Source organism: Chiloscyllium plagiosum, unplaced genomic scaffold, assembly GCF_037043375.1.
Source record: "Chiloscyllium plagiosum isolate Xiang-an unplaced genomic scaffold, Cpla_swu_hap1 HiC_scaffold_2, whole genome shotgun sequence".
In the NCBI taxonomy this organism is placed as follows: Eukaryota; Metazoa; Chordata; class Chondrichthyes; order Orectolobiformes; family Hemiscylliidae; genus Chiloscyllium; species Chiloscyllium plagiosum.
The window spans coordinates 34,520,062-34,543,447 of NW_028270140.1; the positions used below are offsets into that span (position 1 = coordinate 34,520,062).

Genomic DNA, 23,386 nt, shown 5'->3' on the forward strand with positions numbered 1-23,386 from the left:
GGTCTATAGTTCCCTGGCTTGTCCTTACTATCCTCCTTAAACAGTGGCACCATATTTGCCAACCTCCAGTCTTCTGGCACCTCATCTGTGACTATCGATGATACAAATGTCTCAGCAAGAGGCCCAGCAATCACTTCCCTAGCTTCCCACAGAGTTCTCAGGTACACCTAGAGTCATAGAGATGTACAGCATGGAAACAGACCCTTCGGTCCAACCCGTCCACGCCAACCAGACATCCCAACCCAATCTAATCCCACCTGCCAGCACTTGGCCCATATCCCTCCAAACCCTTTCTATTCATATACCCATCCAAATGCCTCTTAAATGTTGCAATTGTACCAGCCTCCACCACATCCTCTGGCAGCTCATTCCATACACGTACCACCCTCTGCGTGAATAAGTTGCCCCTTAGGTCTCTTTTATATCTTTCCCCTCTCATCCTAAACTATGCCCTCTAGTTCTGGACTCCCAGATTCCAGAGAAAAGACTTTGTCTATTTATCCTATCCATGCCCCTCATAATTTTGTAAACCTCTATAAGGTCACCCCTCAGCCTCCGACGCTCCAGGGAAAACAGCCTGTTCAGCTGATCAAGTCCTGGGGATTTATCCACCTTTACCCTTTTCAAGACATCCAGCACTTCCTCCTCTGTCATATGAAATTTTGCAAGATGTCACCATCTATTTCCCTACAGTCTATATCTTCCATCTCCTTTTCCACAGTAAATACTGATGCAAAAACTCATTTAGTATCTCCCCCATTTTCTGCGGCTCCACACAAAGGCCGCCTTGCTGATCTTTGAGGGGGCCTATTCTCTCCCTAGTTTCCCTTTTGTCCTTAATGTATCTTTAAAAACCCTTTCCTTAAAGTAAAAAAATTGATACAGGTATTAAAAGACACAGAAGAAAATCAGAGAAGAAATTTAATCATGCTGATTGTAGTTTTTCAATTTTTAATTTTAAGGTCTTATGAGGTACATTAGAAATGTCAGTTATTGAGTAAAAAGGAGAAAACCATCTTTCAACAAACAGATTGACACGATTCAGTTGGTTCACCAATAAAGTGCGACAGTGAAATGTTGACACAGGTTTTTCCAGTTATAAATATTTACATTGTCTTTTTTCCATTGTAACATGTTGAAATATGGAATTTCCAGTAGAATACATGACAATTACATGATCTAAATCCTACTATAATTCACTAATTCCACCAATGAAAATATCCATTTTCACTGAACTTTCTACAGAACTGCATGCACAACATAATGCGTTTAGGAACATGGAACTGAAGGAAGCTATTAAAATCTTCAGATGTTGTCTGCCATTTAGCCCCTTGAATATATTCAATCATTCACTTAGATCATGACTGATCTGAAACCTAACTTTATCGCACCTGCTTTGGTTCTGTTACCCTTAATAAACCTTATCTAACAAAAATGTATTAATCTTTGTCATTTATGGCTTTCCCATCGCACTCAACCACCTCCTCACCACTACTTGATGGGGAGACAATTCCAGATTTCCACTATCCTTTGTGTGAAGAGATTCTTCCTGACATCACAGTCAAATTTTCTTGGTTCGGTTTTAAGGTTAGCTCCACTCTCTGGACACCCTCTACCAGAGGAAACAGTTTCTCCCTAAGTTCACCATAAAACCTTTCTAATCATCATAAACACCTCCTACTTTTTGCATACCTCTGATAATTTGATGAAACGTTTGCTATATTTGAATCCACAGCTGCATGTCAGAATTTCCTTACATATATTAATAGCTTTCACCTTGAAGTAAAATCCACCTTTTAAATGGAACAGTCACATGAACTCCCTTCTCTCGATATCCCACTTGAGAAAATGGCCATTAGGTCCTCTATGGCTGTCTACTGCAAACCTACCTTCATTGGTCAGAATACACATTGGGATTCCTCCAGATCCATACAGTATAAGATTGTCCTTAAACTATAGATTGTGTAGACTGGGCCTGAGCCATTTGTTCACTGGATGCAGAAAGGACAGCACAGTGGCTCAGTGGTTAGCACAGCTGCCTCAAATGGCCAGGGACCAGAGTTTGATTCAAGTCTTGGGTGACTTTCTATGTGGAGTTTGCACATTCTCCCTGTGTCTGTGAGGGTTTCCTCCCACAATCTGAAGATGTGCAGGTTAGGTGGATTGGTTATGCTAAATTGCCCATAGTGTCCAGGGATTGGCCATGCTAAATTGCCCTGTAGTGTGCAGGTTATATGGATTAACCATGGGAAGTATGGGGTTAGGTGGATAGGATGCAGGGCTGTTTCTGGGTCAGTGCAGACTCGATGGGCAAAATGGCCTCTTTCTGTACTGCAGCGATTCTATGAAATAGGGATGCATCAAAGCCATCCTGCAGGATAATGGCTATATCAAATAATTTCTTGCTCCATATCATACAAACTCATGAAAGTCCCCCAGGTGATCACATTTGGTCCATAAAAGTGTCCATCCATTTCAGATTAGTGTAAGATATTTCAAAAGTTTGAGCAGGTGAAGCCAGCTGTTTCATGCAGTTAATATGCAGTACTTTGGTGAGTTATGTTCGCTATTAACTGGATCCTTTCATCAAGCCAAAAAGATGTTCTGTGTATTACCCAACTGAGTAATGTGCTATATGATTTACAGGGGCAGTGTAATACCAGGTATATAGCCTGCATCCCCAAGACCGGTGGATCAGATCAAGCTACATATCGTTCAGCTGCAATAAGCAAGTTACTGACCATTTGCAAAACCCTTGTGTTTGCAAAACCTGCAACAGTGTCCAATATTAGATGCTGTTCTGCAATTGGTCAACATTTACAGGATAATCTTGAGTGTGCAAAGAATTAAACTGACTACCAATCTGGGATTGTGGTCAAGCTTGCAGTATGGCACACTTGCATGTGCTGGGAGCTACATAGATTTTACATATGATTGCATTCTTTGCAAACAGTAAGAACATGTACATGTACTGCATCTGTTTCAACTCAACAAAATAGGTGACAGCCATTTTCTGGTTCATTTTTCAGGGCAATGCCCTGACCAGAGTTAACCAGCCAAGTTTAACATTGGAACAAAGACTGGGAGTTAACTACCAATCAGTAATTGGTGCATTATCTGTGACAACACCCCTTCTAATTAAAATCCACTTGCCAATCTAATCAACAGTTTCCTCTCATGCATTATAAAATGTTTGTTTTCCCTTGAACTTATATTCTTGCAAATTACCCTGATGAATGCCAGGTAAAAAGCTCAATAAAATGTTTTTTTTTGTCAGCAATATTCAAATTCTACACTACCAAATGATTATTTGGATATGGAGGTAATGTAGAGGAATTGAGGTAAAAATCAGTCATGATCTTACTAATTGATGTGAAAAATCAATGGGCTGTATAGTCTGCTCCTGCTCCTATTTCCTATGTTTTAATACACAAAATGCATTTCTTCCTCCATGCCTTATGTAGTGCTCATCAGAGTACAAAATTCTGCTGTTTCTTTATATGTCCCAGAGAACACTGACCAGCAAATTACATGGTAATAATCAAAAATAGATCTTCAATTATGCCATGAGGCATATAGAAAAAATAATGGTTTATGTTCTAATGGTATATGTTATTATACTACGACCTCCACAGCATCATCTTCCTTAGTAAAATAGACATAAAGTATTAATTTCATATCTCAGCCTTCTCCCTTACCTCCAAGTGTAAATCCTTCTTTGATATCCAATTGATCACACTTCTTTTATCACCTTTTTGTTTTTTATGTTCACAGAAAACTTTTGTATTCCATTTCCTGTTAGCTGCTAGTCTCTTCTCATACTCTCTCTCTTAGCTTCTTTTATTCGATTTTTAAAAAATTCTTCACGGAACTTTCTACATTTAGATGTTTCTTGGTTGTATTGCCCAGTTGAAATCTTTCATAAGCACACTGCTTCAAGTTGATTACTATATTTTGTGGTGTCTGAGGAACAGCTCTGGATTTGTTAAGTCTACCTTTTCTTTTCTTGCAAACATAGTTTGAGTACAATATTCTTTAAAGGCAGTGCAATTTTCATTTACTGATTTGCTTGCCAACTTGAAACAAAAATAGAAATTGGTGGAGAAACTCAGCAGTTCTGGCTGCATCTGTGGAAGGACAGCAGTTAATGTTTTGGATCCAGTGACCCTTCTTCTAAACTATATTGTTTTATTTGAGCCAATTTGTTTGGAGCTGATCCATTCCTATCCACTTCCAATTAGATTTGCCCCAATTAATTACTCTTTATCTGGATTGCTTCTTGTGCTTTTCCATAGCCAATCTAAATTCTGATATAATAGTCACCGTCCCTTAAATGTTCCCTTACTGACACTTGATCCATTTGGTCCATCTCATTTTCAAGAACCTGGTCTAGCAGCACTTCCTTTCTCACTGGATTACAAACATGCTGCTATAAAAACATTCTTCTAATTACACCCTAAGAATTCTTGCTCCACTTGGACCTTCTCATTAGTACAGTCCCAATCTATATTCAGAGAGTTAATTAGTCTAATTGTAACTCCTCTTTAATATTTGTACCTCTATGTAAGTCTTTTACAAATTTCTCTGTTTATTTTCCTCAAATTGGTGGCTTACAATTGCACCAATGAGTTTCCCATTTTTGTACTTAGTTCTAGTTAAATAGAGCTGAAAATGTGTTGCTGGAAAAGCACAGCAGGTCAGGCAGCATCCAGGGAACAGGAGAATCGACGTTTCGGGCATAAGCCCCCTGCTGCGCTTTTCCAGCAACACATTTTCAGCTCTGATCTCCAGCATCTGCAGACCTCACTTTCTCCTCTCTAGTTAAATAGATACTGCCTTGACCATTCTGGGACATCCTTTCTCTCCAGCACTGCAGTATTCTCCTTAGTTAATGCAGCCACCTCTCCCACTTACTTTTCTTTCAGCTCTTTCTGAAAACCATGGCATCCAGGAGATTCCGCTGCTCGTTGGATGCTGCCTGAATTGCTGTGCTCTTCCAGCACCACTGATCCAGAATCTGGTTTCCAGCATCTGCAGTTATTGTTTTTACCATATTTAATGCCTAGCCCTGCCATTCTTTAAGTCATGTTCGATGTAACTACCTCATATTTTCCTTGGTGCCTTCTGCTCACCACTTTTATTTGCCACACTCTACACATTCATGTACATGCACAGTAACCCTAAATTATATTTTATCACTTGCGCCCTTATTCTGAACCATTTAATCACTTACTGTTTCCAACTCTAATGCGATCCATCTCTTCCAGTATAATGTGAGATTTGGTATTCCTCTCTGATCTAAATATCTGGTGCCCACAACACTGCCAAGTTAGTTTAAACCTTCCTGAATAGGACTAGCAAATCACCCTGCAAAGGAAGTGCCCTGTTGATTAACAACCTGTTGATCTGTCAAGGTCTAATCTCTCACCAAGTTGATCCCAACATCCAGGAATCTAAGGCCCTCCTGCTAGTAAAATTTTTCTAGTTGCTTATTCATATCTTCTATCCACCTATTTCTGCATGGAACTTGGACATGGTACTGGGAATAATCTGGAGATCACTACTTTTGAAATCCTGTTTGCTAATTTCCTCTCCACCTCCATAAATCCCAACTGCAGAACCACAGCCCCCTTTCTACAAGTGCTATTGGTTTCGATGTGGATCACATACACTGCCTGCTCAGTGTATTCCACTTGCCACATCCTTGGCTCTGGCACCAGGGAGGCAACATAACACCCCAGATTAATCTCCTTGACTGCATAAAGGAATGGCTGTTTGTTTTACTAGGGCTAGCAAAGTTCCTGTCACTATTGCACTTCCAGCCTCATTCATGCTCATCTCTCCGACTGAACCAGCCATAGCACAAGAGGCCTGGTTCTGCTGCACTTCCCAAATGAACCATCACTTTCACCAATATTCAAAAGTGAATTCTGATTGGAGAGGGCCATGCACTCAGGGCACCCCTGCATTACCTGCCTGTTTCTGCTGGACAGTCTGCTGGTCACCCATTTCCTCTCAGTCTCCTTACCCTCCACTGGAAGGTGAGCACATTCTTGAACATGTATCTATGAAACTGTCAACCTCACAGATGTGCCCTAGATGTTGCTCAACTTGTGCAGCTGACTACACTGACTTATTTGACAATATCAGCCTTGGCTCAGACAGTATACTCATGTTTCTGAAATAGAGGTTGAGAGTTCAAATCTCCCTAGTGATACCTCAGCACAAATTCTAGGCTGATCCTTCAGTGCAGCACCAAAGCATTGTTGGAGATGCTAACTTTTAGAAGAGATATTTAACTGAGTCAAATCTCTCAGATAGAACATAAAGGTCCTGCAGCACATTTTCAATGTTAAAAAGCAAGGGGTTTTCCCTAGATTCCTTACTAACACCACTAAATGTCTGATCATTATTACATTGCACGTGGTTTTCCTTACAAGAGGGACTACATTTCAAAATTATTTAATTGGCTATAAAGAAGTTTTGATCTCCTGAGGTCATCATGAGCTTTATAGAAATGCAAGCCTTTCCTTATGACATGGCTACCAATGGTGCAAGCTCCTTGTTTGCGTGAATCTAAACAAGTTGCCAACTGTTTATTTCTTTAGTTAACACTTAGAATTGTTGAACATACAAAGGCAAGAATCTTTCACTTCAAAAAAACTGTATTCAACTTTTAAAATAGTTAAATAATTCTATTTACTGGTCTAACACTATAGATTTTTGGGCTAACAGGAATTAAATTGAAGATCATTGCTCAACACACCAGGAATGACACTATACGCTTCTTTCTGGGAGTCTGGCATGGAGCAGATGTTTTCTGGCTGCACATTGTTCAACAGTGAGTTTGTCGGTGTATTCTCTGAGGTGCTGGATGATGAACTTTGTTTCCCTTCAAGCCAGTAAGTCACCATGTCACCCTTTCCCTGCAAATGTCAGAAAGTCCAAGGCAGATTATACAGAATTACATAGAAACTGAAACAGATCACTTGGCGCAACTGGTTCATGCTGGTGTTCATGCTCCACATCAGCCTCCTCCCACCCCTCTTCAAATAAATCTTATCAACATGGCTTTCTTTTCCTTATGTATTTAATAAACCTCTTGTTGAATACATCTGTGCTCTTTGACTTTTCAAAAATTCTTTCAAGGGATTTTGACATTATTAGAAAGACCAGAATTTATGGCCAACACCAATTATCCTTGAACTGAGTGTTTTGTTAGACAATTTCAGAAGGCATTTAGGAGCTAATCACATTACTGTGGGTCTGGAGTCACATGTATAATCTAGATCAGGTGACGACAGCAGATTTCTCTCCATAAAGAACATTATAGAATCAAATATGTTTTTATAACAATCAAGGAGAGTTGTCATTGTTACCAATTTTGACACGGGCTTTATAATTTCTGAATTGAATTTAAATTCCACTAGTTGCTGAACCCAGAGCATTATCCCCAGAGCATTAACCTAGGCCTCTGGATTATTAACCTAGTGACATTACCAATACATCACCATCTCCTGCAATCACTTCTTGTGGTGTTGAGTTTTACATTTCTATCACTCTTTGGTTAAATAAAGTCTCTCCTCAATTCTGCACCAGATTTATTAGTGACTATCATATATTTCTGGCTTTGATCTTGCCTCACTGCAGACCATTCAGTCCAATTGGTCCAGTGGAGTCCCCTCTCATCCTACATCTGACCAACGTACCCTTCTATTCCTTTCATCATGTCATTACTTAGCTTCCTCTTAAATACGTCTGTACTTCCTGCGTGACAAGTTTTACATTCTCCCAACTCATTAAGTAAATATATTTCTCCTGAATTCTCTGTTGGGTTTATTAGTGACTATTTTGTGTCATTAGACCCTAGTTTTGGATTACACCTTGAGACATTAGATGAATGGATGGAAACCATTCTAAGCAGCCAATGTCCAGCCTGACACTGGTTACATTCACCTTCTCTGAGATATGTGCAACCAACCCAGAATGTGGATTAAAAACAACATTGATACAAGGAACTGATAGCCTGGCCAGGGGATTAAATTAACTCATGACTCAAAGATTGTATTTGATACTGTGACAAGGCTCAAAGCCTTTTTTACTCTCATCATGATACTTGATTTTCATTTGTTCCATTAAAATGCAACATACAAGTGAGATTCACATACCTTTATTTGTAATGTGCCACGACATGTTAAAACATATCCTCCGATCTGCTCCAGTAGACTATTGGTGCTGGAACTGCACTGTATCTTCAGTGCTAAAATATAAGCAACAAAACAGTCCAGTATTTAGAAACTTGCAGCATAAAATGAGGTCATTCAGTCACAGCTATTTGAAAGACCTATTCAGTTAAATTCCACTGTACTTATTCTTTCTTCCCAGGGCCGCAATCCTTTCCATTTCAGTTATTTTTGCCTGTTTCATATCAAACACAAATAGAAGCAGAAGTAGACCATATAGCTCCTTAAGGCTACTCCACAATTTAATACCGTCATGGCTGATCTTGGGCTTCAAATACAATTTCTAGCTTACTCCCCACCTTTCATTCTCTGAAATGTTAAAAATCAGTTTATCTGAGCCTTACAATGTTTTCAATGCGGGAGCACCCAAAATCCTCAGTGTGGAGAATTCCAAAGATTCATAACCCTTTGAGTGGAATCATTTCTCCTCAGTTCAGTTTTCCCTGGAGCGTCAGAGGCTGAGGGGTGACCTTATAGAGGTTTACAAAATTATGAGGGGCATGGATAAGATAAATAGACAAAGTCTTTTCCCTGGAATCGGGGAGTCCAGAACTAGAGGGCATAGTTTTAGGATGAGAGGGGAAAGATATAAAAGAGACCTAAGGGGCAAGCTTTTCACGCAGAGGGTGGTACGTGTATGGAATGAGCTGGCAGAGGAAGTGGTCGAGGCTGGTACAATTGCAACATTTAAGAGGCATCTGGATGGGTATATGAATAGGAAGGGTTTGGAGGGATATGGGCCGGGTGCTGGCAGGTGGGACTAGATTGGGTTGGGATATCTGGTCGGCATGGACAGATTGGACCGAAGGGTCTGTTTCCATGCTGTACATCTCTGTGACTCCATTTCAGATTTTCTGACCAGTATAAACAAGCTCTTAGCATTCATCCTATCAAAACCCTTCAGAATTTTCCATGTTTCAATGCAATTGCCAATTATTTTACTAATGTACACAAAATGTAAAGGGCCAACTTACTCTGCTTTTCATCATAGGACAAGCAATTTAGTCAACCTTCTGATGCACTTTCTCTGATGCAAGTCTACAGTTACTAAGTTATAGAGACCAAAACTACACACTGTGTTCCATCTGTGATACCAAAATCTCATATTATCTTCTTCAAACTATTTATGTGACTTGATTCAGAAGTAGGTATTATTCTTAATAAAACCTTGCATTTTTTTCCAGTCATTTTCCCACTGTTTATATCTTCTCCCCACCTTGTGGTTATTTATTGCTGCACATAGTCCAAAAATATAGCTGTGTCCATCAAACCTTGGCACAGACACATGATGCCTGCAGCATGTACACCGGTAATACGGAGGTGATGGCCTTGTGGTATTATCGCTGTACGGTTAATCTAGAGACCCAGGTAATGTTCTGGACAGTCATATGGAGGAGTCAACAGGTCACCTTCAGTAATTCCATTCATTTTTTATTCTGCTCAAAATCAACTGGCCACCTCCAAACCATCAATTCACACACTCTGGAAATTAGGAGATAAATGAGACTGTTTCTGTGGGGTAAAGTCCTCACTAAGTTCCTCCCCAAAGCCATTGATCCATCTCCCAACATTCCGCTGTTCCTTATTTCACTTTTCCACAAGTTTAAGTGATGGTATTTGAGTGAGGAGATTGTTGAACAGCCTGCACCAGAAATCAAGATCTCAGTTATAAATCCAAACAGAACATGCTGGAAATACTCAACATATCAGGCTGCATCTATGGAGCCGGAAAAAGAGTTTGAATCCTTGTATCAATTGTGCCAAGGTTGAGTAACATTGATACATTTGAGGGAAAGTTAGACAAATACAAATGGAAGGATATTTTGATAAGGTGAGAAGAAAAGAGGTGGGAGACGGCTTCTTTGTGGTTAACTCATATTTAAGATTACACGTTCTTTTGAAACCACAACTTCAAATCCTAACGTCAATGTTTGGAATTTGGTTGGAGACACAGTTGACTTCAAAAAGATGTTATTTGGGAAGGAAGTGGGTGAATAAACAATTATATGAAGTCTACCTTGACTTGTTGATTCCATCCTTGAAGCTGTGTTTACAGTGTCACCGAATAGACAGTAGCGAGGCATTTTTGTCCCAACCACACCAGCAACTACAGGTCCTGCAATCACCAAATGTTACAAAGAAAAACATGTGTTCCTTTCAACCTTGTTGCAAATACATGCACAAAGATGCAACAAAATGAGAAAACGAAACGTTCGGACAATGTTAAAAGGATTGATTATGATATCCTACATTACCTGAGTGGATTCCAGCTCGGATCTTGAGTTTTGTCTGTGGCTTGTGTGGAATTTTGAAAGTGTTACACACGGCAACCAAATCCAGAGCCATGCTTGCTATCTCACTCGCATGATCAATGCCATTTTCTTTTGGCACTCCTGAAACTACCATATCTGCCAAAAACAAAAGCCCATCCGTCTACTTAGCACTTGTTTCAAGCTTCAAATTTTTCTTGTTGAATTCCTAATTTTTCAAAGAAGTTCAGGACTCAGAGATTCTGCTCCTCCTTGGATCAATGTTCAGGGAGAAGGTGAGTGATGAGATTGGAATTTGGGCCTATACTGTGCCTATATCATTGCTCCATGGGAAGTCTTAGAGAGGGAGCAGAGCTGGTGGTACTTCTGCTGCACCCCCTCTCCCTCCACACTGGAACCTCTTCCAACAACATTCACCTGGCTATCGGTTTGATGGGGACACCAATTGGGGTGGTCTGGAATGCTGTCAGGAATGTGGGCTAATGAACATACATATAACTCTAGTCCTCATGTTGGCCACAACAGGATGTAAATTAATAATAATCAAACTCTGGATTCGCCTTTGATTCTTGTGCAGATAGTATGGTCATATTTATCCATTTAGCTACACCAAAAGTTGAAATCAATAACTATTTTGCAATAGAATTGCCAATTCTAGTCCTATCAAATGATCACATGATTTTGAAGGTCTTTACAGAAACAGTTATATACTCAGCCAGAGACTTTAGAAGTAGAATTGCACTTTTGCAATTTGTGCATAGTATTTTGAATATATACCTTAAGTGAACACTACCAACCATGGTGCATTTTTCAATATACTATAATGATTTCAAATCTCCAAACATTTTAGAATCATAGGATCCCTACAGGGCAGGAAGAGGCCATTTGGCACATCGAGTTTGCACCAATCCTCCAAAAAGCATCCCACTCAGACCCAGCCCCTGCACTATGCCCATAGCCCCACATTTACGATGGTCAACCTGCACATCCCCAGACACTACAAGGCAATATAGCATGATCAATTCACTTAACCTGTGCATCTTTGGACTGTGGGAGGAAACTGGAGTACTCAAAGGGTACTTTGGACAAAGGAAACCCATGCAGTCAAAGGGAGAAAATGCAAACTCCACAGTCACTCAAGGTGAGAATTGAACCTGGTTCCCTGATGTTGTGAGGCAGTAGTGCTAATCACTGTGCCACTATGTTGTCTCCTACTCAAATAACATTATTTTCTATTTACAATATTTTTGTAAATAAGACATAGAAGTGTTCAGAGTAAAACAAAAACTTTTTTTTCACAACACTTGAAATCATAGAATCCCTACAGTGTGGAAACAGGCCATTTGGCCCAACAAGTCCACACCGAACCCCTGAAGAGTAACTCACCCAGACCCATTCCCTTACCCTATTACTCTACATTTACTCCTGACTAATGCACCTAACCTACACATCTCTGAACACAATAGGCAATTTAGCATGGACAGTTCACCTAATCTGCATATTTTTGGATTGTGGGAGGAAACCAGACCTCCCAGATTAAATCCATGCAGATAAGGGGAGCATGTGCAAACTCCACACAGACAACTGCCTGAAGCTGGAATCAAACCGAGGTCCCTGGCGCTGTGAGGAAGCAGTGCTAACCACTGAGCCACCGTGTTGCCCACACCAATTTAAAATGCTTTGGGTCAATTATTTCTGGACATTGGAATTTCCTGGAATATGGAATGATGTTAGAAAGCTTAACCATAAGTGTGTGAATCAGAAAACAGTGTACATATAAACCATTTAAAAGAAACATAAATCAGTGACAAGCCATTATAAAGCAGAAGCAAAAATTGCTCTACATATCCAAATATTGTATCTTCCTTGTGTCCCTTCTCAGTACTACTGGACTAAACTGATCGTGAGTTGCTTGGACCTGCTCGAAAACTTTCTAGAAAACTAATATTTCTGAACAACAGATTTCTGGTTGATGAGGTGACAGGGTATTTGGTTCCCTGGTTGCACACAACAGATGAATCTTTAGTTTCTGGATGGCTGGCAATACATTTTACCAGCACAACTATGCATTCAAGATTTGACCAATATGTCTTCTTGATGGTTATTGTATACTTGTTTACAAATCTTTCCATTGCTTTGTTACTCACCCATCCCTTTCTCTGTAACCTCTTCCTCCCTTACAACTGGGTTCTTGGCATCTTCCATTTTTGTTCTTTCACCATTAGTTGGCTTGGCTTTAATCTTTGTAATTCCCTCTCTCAACCTCTCTCCTCTTTTCTCCCCCCTCCTTCATTATGGCCCTTGAAACTTATATTCTTGGCTCAACTTTTGGTGACTTATGTTAATATCTCCTTTTGAAGCTCAGTGTCAAATTTGCTTGACAATGGTCTCATGAAGGGCCTGGGGATGTTTTGCTCTGTAAAGGAACTCTACATAAATGAAAACAAAGTGCTAGAAAAACTCAGCAGGTCTTGCATCATCTGTGGAGAGCAAACCAGAATAAATGTTCTGAGTGCAATCACACTTCTTTCAAATGCCGTCGGACCTATTGAGCTTTTCTACTATTTTGCAGGATCTTAAATAAATAAAATGTTTTGCTTTTATCTGTATAAATTAAGTTCTACAAAAGAAATAATTAACAAACTTTTATTTTTTAGGAAATCTATATGCAATACTTACATGCATCTCCTATAGTTTCTACTTTGTAGACATCATAATTGTCAATAATTTCATCAAATGTTGTGTATAATTTGTTTAACAATTCTACAACTTGATATGGTGTACTTGTACTCGATAACTGTGTGAAGCCTTCAATGTCACTATGAAGCAGAAAAAGAAATGAATTAAAAAATATCATAAGCTTCTTTAACAGGGAATGGTGGGAAGGTGAAACTTATTACCATTTCAAGTACTTAAAATTAATAAAATAGCTACATTTAATTAGATAAGCACATGAGGGAGAAGTGCATTGAAGCATACGTTGAATGGGTAAGATGAAGGGGGTTGGAAGGTGACTCATTAAGATTAAACATTAAGATAGGTCACATGGTCTGTTTCTAGTCTGTAAAATTCAGTATAATGCTCACCGCAAGAAGCACACAATATAACTAGACTTAAGCATTACAATCAAGCTGTTTGTGTTGAGCAGGAATATGAGAATATAAGTAGAGGCAGAAATACGCCATACTGTCTTCTGAGGGCGAAAGTGAGGACTGCAGATGCTGGAGATCAGAGTCAAGATTAGAGTGGTGCTGGAACAGCACAGCAGGTCAGGCAGCATCTGAGGAGCAGGAAAATCGACGTTTCATCAGGAAACTTTTCTAGCACTATTCTAATCTTGACTCTCATGCTGTCTTTTGAGCCTAGTTCATTGCTCAATTAGATCATGTGCTGATTTTCTTTCTCAACTTTTAAGTTCTGTCCCCATACCCCTTGAATCCCTTAGTGTCAAAAAATCTATTAATCTCTGTCTTTAGTATATTCATTATCTGAGCATCCACAGTCCTCTGGAATAGAAAATTCCAAAGATTCAAATACTTTTGATTGAAGACATTTACCCTCCAACCCAGCCCTTAATGGCTGACCACATATCATGGAACTGTGACCCTGTGTCCTAGATTCCACACCAGGGGAAACAGTTTCTCAACATCAAGTTTTCTATGAATTTCATATGTTTCAATGAGATTACTACTTTCTTCTAAACTGTAAAGAATATGGGCTTATTTCATTCTATCAACCAAACTCAACTCACTGCTGCCAAAGCACTGAAGGTGCCATTGCTACCTTAGGTGAGGTTGGCTCCATCTAAAGGTGGATCAATCAAGCCTTGAAGCTTTGCAGTTTAAATACTTTCACCCCTGAAAGTTTGTGGTTCCTTCTCACGAATGTACTGAACTGGCTCAAATCCACCCCTTGCCTCCCCCCTCTCCCACTGCCTCAGTACAGTGAGGGAAAGGAATCAAACCTTTGGTATAGGGTTGGAAAAAGTAACAAAGTTAAAAGTCATTTGAATTATAGACCCTAAAATGTCAGAGAAGGAGGCCATTCAGCCCATCATGCTGAATGGATCTCGAAGTTATTATAAAGTCATACAGCACGGAAACAGACACTTCAGTCCAGCTTGTCCATGCCGACCAAGTTTCACCAACAAAGCTAGTCCCATTTGCCTGCGTTTCGCCCATATCTCTCTAAACCTTTCCTATTCATGTACTTATTCAAATGAATTTTAAAGGTTGTAATTATACTTGCATCTACTACTTTCACTGGCAGATCATTCCACATATGAACCACCCTCTGTGTGAAAGAGTTGGCTCTGAGGTCCCTTTATAATCTTTCTTCACTCATCTCAAAATTATGCCCTCCAGTTTTCAACTCCCCTACCCTTGGGAAAAGATCTTTGCTATTCACCTTTTCTAGATCCCTCATGATTTTATAAACCTTTATAAGGTCACCCCTCAACCTCCTATGCTCCAGTGAAAAAACTTCCCAGCCTAACCAGCCTCTCCTTATAATTCAAATCTTCCAGTCCCTGTGACATCCTGGTAAATTGTTTCTGCACGTTTTTCCAATTTAATAAAATCCTTCCTACAGCAGGGTGACCAGAACTTTACGTTCCAAAAAATGGCCTCACCAATTATCCTCATTCTGTTGTTTTTTTCATTGTTGCCCTGAAAATATTTTTTCTTCAAATATTTATTCAGCTCCCCGCTGAAAGTTATTATTGAATCTGCTTCCACTGTCCTATTAGGGGATTTATCATTCCAGATCACAAAATGCAGTCTAAAAAAACTTCCTCTTTCTCCCTTAAGTTCTTTCACTAATTTGAAATTTTGTTTGGTTGACAATCCTTCTGCCCCATGAGAAAGTTTCTTCTTATTTACTACTTCAAAGCCCTTCCTGGTTTTGAATGTGCCAATTAAATCTCCCTTTTAGCCTTCTTTACCCTAATGAGAACAATGCTAGCTTCTCCATCCCTTCATTTTCAGTATATTCCTGGTAACTCTCCTTTGTAACTAACCTAGGGCCTTAACAAGCTTCCTGAGATGTGGCACACAAAACAAGACAAATAATCTTTGAAGCCTAACCAGCAATATGCAAATTCCCATAATTTCCTCTCAATCCTCACTGTACACATTGAGTTTGTTATAAGGAATGCTATTGAGATGAGGTACTGTGCAATAACAGAATGTGGGAGGAATAAACCACCAACACCTTCCATTAGCGAGTTCCAAGGAAAATTGGGCATTGGTCAGAGATGGATTAACAGCCTTGCTTAGTACTTTATTATGGAGTATTTGTGATGTTTGACAACTGCAGACAAAAAGAAAAAAGAAAAGAACTTCTATTTCTACATTTTGCTACCTTTGGATGCCCCATAGTCCTTCACAGCCTGTGAGTGAACTTTTAATCTCTGATGTAGTTTTGGGGAAATGTGGCAATTAATTTGTTCATTGGACGGTCTCACATTCCACAATAATTCAATGAATCTACACAGTGGAAGCAGATTCAATAATAACTTTCAGCAAATTGGTGAGGCCATTTTTTGGAACGTAAAGTTCTGGTCACCCTGCTATAGGAAGGATTTTATTAAATTGGAAAAAAGTGCAGAAACAATTTACCAGGATGTCACAGGGACTGGAAGATTTGAATTATAAGGAGAGGCTGGTTAGGCTGGGAAGTTTTTTCACTGGAGCATAGGATGTCACAGGGACTGGAAGATTTGAATTATAATGAACAATAATTTTTTTTGACATATTGGTTGAGGGATGGATAATAATTGTAGGAATTTAAGCAGGAAGGATCTAATAATTTTTAAAACATTATATCAAAAAAGGCACTTTACAGCCTCCAAGTGATTGCAGTGACAACATGTTCTTTGCGGCTGCTGTGCATCTTCTGCAAGAGACACTGCAATGACGGTCAAAAAACAAACATTAACATTTGATCGGAAACTCAAAGAAGGAAGAACTAGATCTTCATCACTGTCCACTTTAGATTTGTAGCCACAGATATCATAGTGAGCTGCCTCTTACTTCACAGAGCGAGGCAAGAATTTTCTATTCTTCACCGAGATAGTTTCATCATTCTGGAAAGTACAGCAACTGTAACTGGTTCCACAAAAACTGTTTCCTCTGTTATTTTATTCCAGACCCATGAACTGGAGAACTCTGAGCTCCATTAAATTTTACCACTTGAGCATTTCTAATTTATCTTTAGCCTTTAACTGCCTGCTTCTAAGACTCGAAATTCCTTCCCTAAACCTCTCCATCTTTCCATAGCTGGTCCTTAAAACCTACCTCTTGGTCAAGAATTTTGGACACCTCTCCTGATAACACAATTATGTTGCTCAGTGATATACCAAGGCTCCTTTGACAGTACTTTAAAAGACAAGGGCAGCAGATACATGCGAACACCACCAACTGCAAGTTCCCCTGCAAGGCATAGACCATTCTAAGTTGGAACTATCTTGCTGTTGCTGGGTCAAACCTGGAACTCTCTCCCTGTCAGTGTTTGGGTTGTACCAAGAATATTATACAAGAATATTATAACAGTGTCTGTAAAATTTAATGCTGAGAAGCTCCTGAAGAGTCACCCACTGCAATGAAATTAAAGGACTTATGGGGAGGACAACGTTGGATCTTAAATAAATATGATTTATTATGCAGATCTTCTCATAATCTCTATAATAATGCCTATCATCTTATGTAATTTGCACACAGTTGCTATCATGTAATTTGTTTCTCTTTATTCATTCATAGATGAAGGTGTCACTGACTAGCCAGCATTTATTGCCCATTCCCAAATTGCCCATCCCCTAATTGCCCAGAGGGCAGTTAAGAGTCAACAACATTGCTGCAGGCCTGGAGTAACACGTAGGCCTGACCAGATAAGGATGGCATTTTCCTTCCCTAAAGGGCATTAGTGAATCAGATGGGTTTTTCCAACAATTGACAATGGATGTGTGTAGGCAGTTATTACACTTTTTGCAGTGGCAAGGGAAGGTGCTGGGCATCATTCGACTTATTAGAATTTATGCCTTTAAGAAAAGGACCTGTTCTTGTTAGATTACGGAGTGTTTTTTCTCTACCACACTAGACCAAGCAGGCCCTGTCAAGAAAAACTGAAGTGGTAGCAAATCTACCAGAAAGATCTTGCAATGAGCAGTGGTGTGGATTAATTTTACAACAAAGAGCGGGTCACCAATCTATTCTCAGTATCAGTTTAGGGATAGACAGCTAATGCTGGCATTGTCAGCAATACCCACATCACTTGAAGGAGTAAAAACTAAGTGTACATGATAATTGGCAGAAGCCTTCATAGCATCAACATACAGAGGGATCCAGGCGTGCAGGTCTACATGCTACAGAAGGTTCTGGTGACTTCTAATTAATAGAAAGTGTGTTAATTTATATATAATCTCCTTCCACAATCCCAGGACATCACAATGGCTGAAAGTGGCAACACTAGTGGATAAGGTAGTCAAAAAGGACATGGCATGCTTTCCTTCATTGATTGGGGCATAGAGTATAAAAATTAACAATTCACATTGAAGCTGTACAGAACTTTAGTTAGGCCACATTTGGAATATTATGTACAGTTCAATTGCCACATTATCAGAAAGATGTGGAGGTTTTTGAAAGGCTACAGAAATGGTTTACCAGGATGTTGCTTGGTTTGGAGGGTATTAGCTATGGGGAGAGATTGAACAAACTTGGTTTGTTTTCACTGAACATTGAAGGATGAGGGGCAGCCCCTGACAGAAGTTTATAAAATTATGAATGGCATGGATAAAATGGATAGCTGGAGTCTTTTTCCCTTGGTAGAAATGTCAATTACTTGAGGTTATCAGTATAATATAAAAGGAGGGTATGTTTAAATATGATGTGAGAGGCAAGTTTTATTTTTAAAAACACAGAGGGTGGTAAGTGCCTGGAATACACTGCCAGAGGACCTGGTGGAGATGGGTACAATAACAACGTTTAAGAGTCATCTTGATAAATATATGAATAGGCAGGTATTAGAAGGATATGGACCATGTAGAGACAAAAGGTTTTTGGTTTAGAAAGGCATCATGCATTGGCACAGTCTTGCTGGGCCTAAGGGTCTTTTTCTGTGCTATACTGTTCTTTGTTATAATCTTGTGAAGTACCTAGGGATGTTTTACTATTTCAAATGGTGTCATATAAATGACAGTTGGGGCTGTATTAACCGTTAATTATAAGCAAAATCAAAGAAACACCAGTTTAAATAGCAGAGAAAGAAAATGCATTAAGCTTTAATACATTACTTTCCTATGATGGAACTGCAAAGCCGGGGTATTTTGGTAGATCATATATACATCACAGATTAACATTGTATTACATGACATGCCTGCACTTGACACATGAGTTGCCATCTCATACATTAAGACAGAACTTAAGGCTACACTTAGTTATAATTCTTCCAATGCCTAGAGATGTTTGTGACATTCTTCAAATGGATGAAGCATGAAAGAGTCTGCCATCTCAGTTGGATGTAAAAGATCCCACAGCACTATACAAAGAAGAGCAGGGGATTTCTCCCTCGCCGATATTCATTCCAATACCAACGTTACTGAAACTGTGTGCAAATTGGTTGTTTTATTTCCTGCATTACAACACTTCATATAAAGTACTTCCTTCAGTGAAAAAACACCTTGTGATGGCCTGAGATTGTGGAAGGAGATTATATATAAACTAACATTCTTTCTATTATTTAGAAGTCACTAGAATCTTCTGTAGCATGTCAATGAATTCTAAGCTTATTTTAACAAGTAAAATTGTTTCTACAGTCAAAATATTTATCTATAACAAGTGCAGTAAACACAGTTCAACATACAGCTGACACTTAACATTTGTGTGATGGGTATAAACTTTGCAAAATTAAATAAGCATACAACTCCTACTGTCAGTGTAGAGTGATATGCTCTTCCAATTGAATGTGAGAGTTTAGGGACAGTTTTCATGTTACTGATGATTATGTCTGCAGGAACCAAAGGACCCCCCCCTTTGGTTGCAAACCATATCAGATCAGTCGGAGTGGTAGTTAGAGGCAATAAGGAATTTACAAGAGCTAGGGGGTGTGATGGATAGCAGTTACAGGTAGAGAGGTAAACCGCAGATACAGTCAGGTAGATGGGGTAACTCCAGGAAAGGTAGGAGAGGCAGGAGTCTTTTGTGGCTATCCCCATCTCAAACAAATATTTGTTTGGGAAAATATAGGGGAATGTAGCATGAACAGCCAAGTCTCTGGTACTGAGAATGGCTCTAATGTAATGAGAAGTTTGTCCGGTTCCAAGCGATCTATCATGATAGGGGACTCTCCAGTTAGAGGCACAGACAGATGTTTCTGCGGCCAGCAGCAAAAAATCAGAAAGGTATGTTGCCTCCCTGGTACCAGGATCAAGGATATCTCAGAGAGGGTGCAGATCATTCTCAAAGGGGAGAGGGACCAGCAGGAGGTCATTGCACACATTGGAACCAATAACATAGGAAGGGAAAAGGATGAGATTCTGAAGGGACTATATAGAAAGTTAGGCAGGAATTTTAAAAAGAGGTCCTCAAGGGTAATGGATTACGCCTGGTGCTACAAGCTAGTGAGGAGCATACAGCAGAAGAACGTGTGGCTGAGGAGCTGGTGCATGGAAGAAAGTTTCACATTTTTGGATCATTGGAATCTCTTCTGGGGTAGAAGTGACCTGTACAAGAAGGATGGATTGCACCTGAAGTGGAAGGGGACTAATACACTCGCAGGAAGATTTGCTGGAGCTGCTTGGGAGAATTTAAACTAATAAAATGCGAGGGTGGGACCCAGGGAGATAGTGAGGAAAGAGATAAATCTGAGACTGGTACAGTTGGGAAAAGGACCGAGTCAAACAGTCTGGGCAGGCAGGAACAAAGCAGAGAATAGGTAGGGCTCATAAATTAAACTGCATTTCCTTCAATGCAAGAGGCCTAACAAGGAAGGCAGATGAACTCAGGGCCAGATTAGGAACATGGGACTGGGATATCATAGCAGTTTACAGAGACGTGGCTCAGAGATGGACAGGACTGGCAGCTTAATGTTCTAGGATGCAAATGCTACAGGAAGGACAGAAATGGGGGCAAGAGAGGAGGGCAAGTGACAATTTTGAGAAGGGATGGAATTTCAGCTGTATTTAGGGAAGATGTTCCTGAGAATGCATTCAGGGAAGTTATTTGAGTAGAACTGAGAAATAAGAAAAGAATGATCTCTTTATTGGGATTGTATTATAGACCTCTTAATAGTCAGTGGGAAACTGAGAAACAAATTTGTCAGGAGATTTCAGTTATCTGTAAGAATAATAGAGTAGTTATGGTAAGAGATTTTAACTTTCCAAACATAGACTGGGACTGCCATAGTGTTAAGAGTTTAGATAGAGAAAATTTATTAAGTGTATATAAGAAAATTTTCTGATTCAATATGTGGATGTACCTATTAGAGAAGGTGCAAAACTTGACCTACTCTTGGGAAATAAGGCAAGGCAGGTAACTGAGGTGTCAGTGGGAGAAAACTTTTGGGCCAGTGACCATAATTCTATTAGATTTAAAATAGTGATGGAAAAGGATAGACCAGATCTAAAAGTTGAAGTTCTAAATTGGAGAAAGGCTAATTTAGACGGTATTCGGCAAGAACTTCCAAAAGCTGATTGGAGGCAGATGTTCGCAGGTGAAGGGACGGCTGAAAAATAGGAAGCTTTCAAAAATGAGATAACGAGAGTCCACAGGCAGAATGTTAGGATGAAAGGAAAGGCTGGTAGGCATAGGGAATGCTGGATGACTAGAGAAATTGAGGTTTTGGTTAAGAAAAAGGAAGGAAGTATACGTCAGGTATAGACAGGATAGATCGAGTGAATCCTTAGAAGAGTTTAAAACCAGTAAAAGTATAGGGAATCAAGAGGGGAATCAAGAGGGCAAAAATGAGACACGAGATAGCTTTGGCAAATAGGGTTAAGGAGAATCCAAAGAGATTTTATAAATACATTAAGAACAAAAGGATAACTAGGGAGAGGATAGGGGCCCTCAAAGATCAACAAGGCAGCTTATGTGTGGAGCCACAGGAGATGGGGAGATATTAAGTGAACATTTTGCATCAGTATTTACAGTGGAGAAGGACATGGAAGACATAGAATGTGGGGAAATAGATGGTGACATCTTGAAAAATGCCCATATTACAGAGGAGAAGATGCTGGATGTCTTGAAACGCATGAAAGTGGATAAATCTCCAGGACCTGATCAGGCGTACCCTAGAACTCTGAGGAAAGCTAGGGAAGTGATTGCTGGGCCCCTTGCTGAGATATTTATATCATCGATAGTCACAGGTGAGGTGACGGAAGACTGGAGGTTGGCTAACGTGGTGCCACTATTTAAGAAAGGTGGTAAGGGCAAGCCAGGGAACTATAGATCAGTGAGCCTGACGTCAGTGGTGGGAAAGTTGGAAATTGTTGGAGGGAATCCTGAAGGACAGGATTTACATGGATTTGGAAAGGTAAGGACTGATTAGGGATAGTCAGCATGGTTTTTGTGCATGGGAAATCACGTCTCACTAACGTGATTGAGTTTTTTGAAGAAGTAACAAAGAGGATTGATGAGGGCAGAGCGGTAGACATGATCTATATGGACTTCAGTAAGGCATTTGACAAGGTTCCTCATGGGAAACTGGTTAGCAAAGTTAGATTTCATAGAATACAGGAAGAACTAGCCATTTGGATACAGAACTGGCTCAAAGGTAGAAGACAGAGCGTGTTGGTGGAGGGTTGTTTTTCAGACTGGAGGCCTGTGACCAATGGAGTGCCACAAGGGTCAGTGCTGGGTCCACTACTTTTTGTCATTTGTATAAATGATTTGGATGTGAACATAGGAGGTATAGTCAATAAATTAGCAGATGACATCAAAATTCGAGATGTATGGACAGCAAAGAAGGTAAGTCAGATTACAACAGGATCTTGATCAGATGGGCCATTGGGCTAAGGAGTGGCACACATGGAGTTTAATTTAGATAAATGTGAGGTGCTGCATTTTGGAAAGGCAAATCAGAGCAGAACTGATACACCTAATGGTAAGGTCCTGGGGAGTGTTGCTGAACAAAGAGATCTTGGAGTGCAGGTTCATAGTTCCTTGAAAGTAGAGTCGCTGGTAGATAGGGCAGTGAAGAAGTGTTTGGTATGCTTTCCTTTATTGGTCAGAGCATTGAGTATAGGATTTGGGAGGTCAATTTTCAGAAGGACGTTGTGACACTTGAAAAGGTTCAGAAATGATTTACAAGGATGTTGCCAGGGTTGGAGGATTTGAGCCATTGGGAGAAACTGAATAGTATGAAAACAGGCCCTTCGGCCCAACAAATCCACACCAACCTTCCGAAGAGTAATCCACCCAGAACCATTCCCCTACCTTATATTTACCCCTGACTACTGCAACTATCACAATGGACAATTTAGTATGGCCAATTCACGTGATTTGGATTGTGGGAGGAAACCGGAGCACCTGGAGGAAACACACGCAGACACAGGAAGAATATGCAAACTTCACAGAGACAGTCACCTGAGGCGGGAATTGAACCTGGGTCCCTGGCTCTGTGAGGCAGCAGTGCTAACCACTGAGCCATCGTGCCGCTCTTATAGGCTGGTGCTGTTTTCCCTGGAGCGTTGCAGGCTGAGGGGTTCCCCTGATGGAGGTTTATAAAATCATGAGGGGCATGGATAGGATAAACAGGCAAGGTCTTTTCCCAGGAGTGGAGGTGTCCACAACTAGAAGGTGTAGGTTTAGGATGAGAGGGGAAATATATAAATGGGACCTAAGAGGCAACTTTTTCATAGAGAGGGTAATGGATATATAGAAT

General features: G+C 40.0%; 1 protein-coding gene across 1 annotated transcript in view; it reads right to left on the reverse strand.

Moving 5' to 3' along the window:
* Nucleotides 1–5,989: 5,989 nt before the first annotated feature.
* The window catches only part of LOC122539383 (atrial natriuretic peptide receptor 1), a 60,844-nt gene continuing 43,447 nt past the window's right edge, over nucleotides 5,990–23,386 (reverse strand). The window contains exons 19-23 of the mRNA XM_043674169.2: nucleotides 13,193–13,332; nucleotides 10,499–10,651; nucleotides 10,261–10,359; nucleotides 8,169–8,260; nucleotides 5,990–6,926 (exon numbers count right to left, since the gene is read on the reverse strand). Coding sequence (XP_043530104.2) covers nucleotides 6,729–6,926; nucleotides 8,169–8,260; nucleotides 10,261–10,359; nucleotides 10,499–10,651; nucleotides 13,193–13,332 — 682 coding nt within the window. The 3' untranslated portion in view covers nucleotides 5,990–6,728. The remainder of the gene's footprint in view (nucleotides 6,927–8,168; nucleotides 8,261–10,260; nucleotides 10,360–10,498; nucleotides 10,652–13,192; nucleotides 13,333–23,386) is intronic.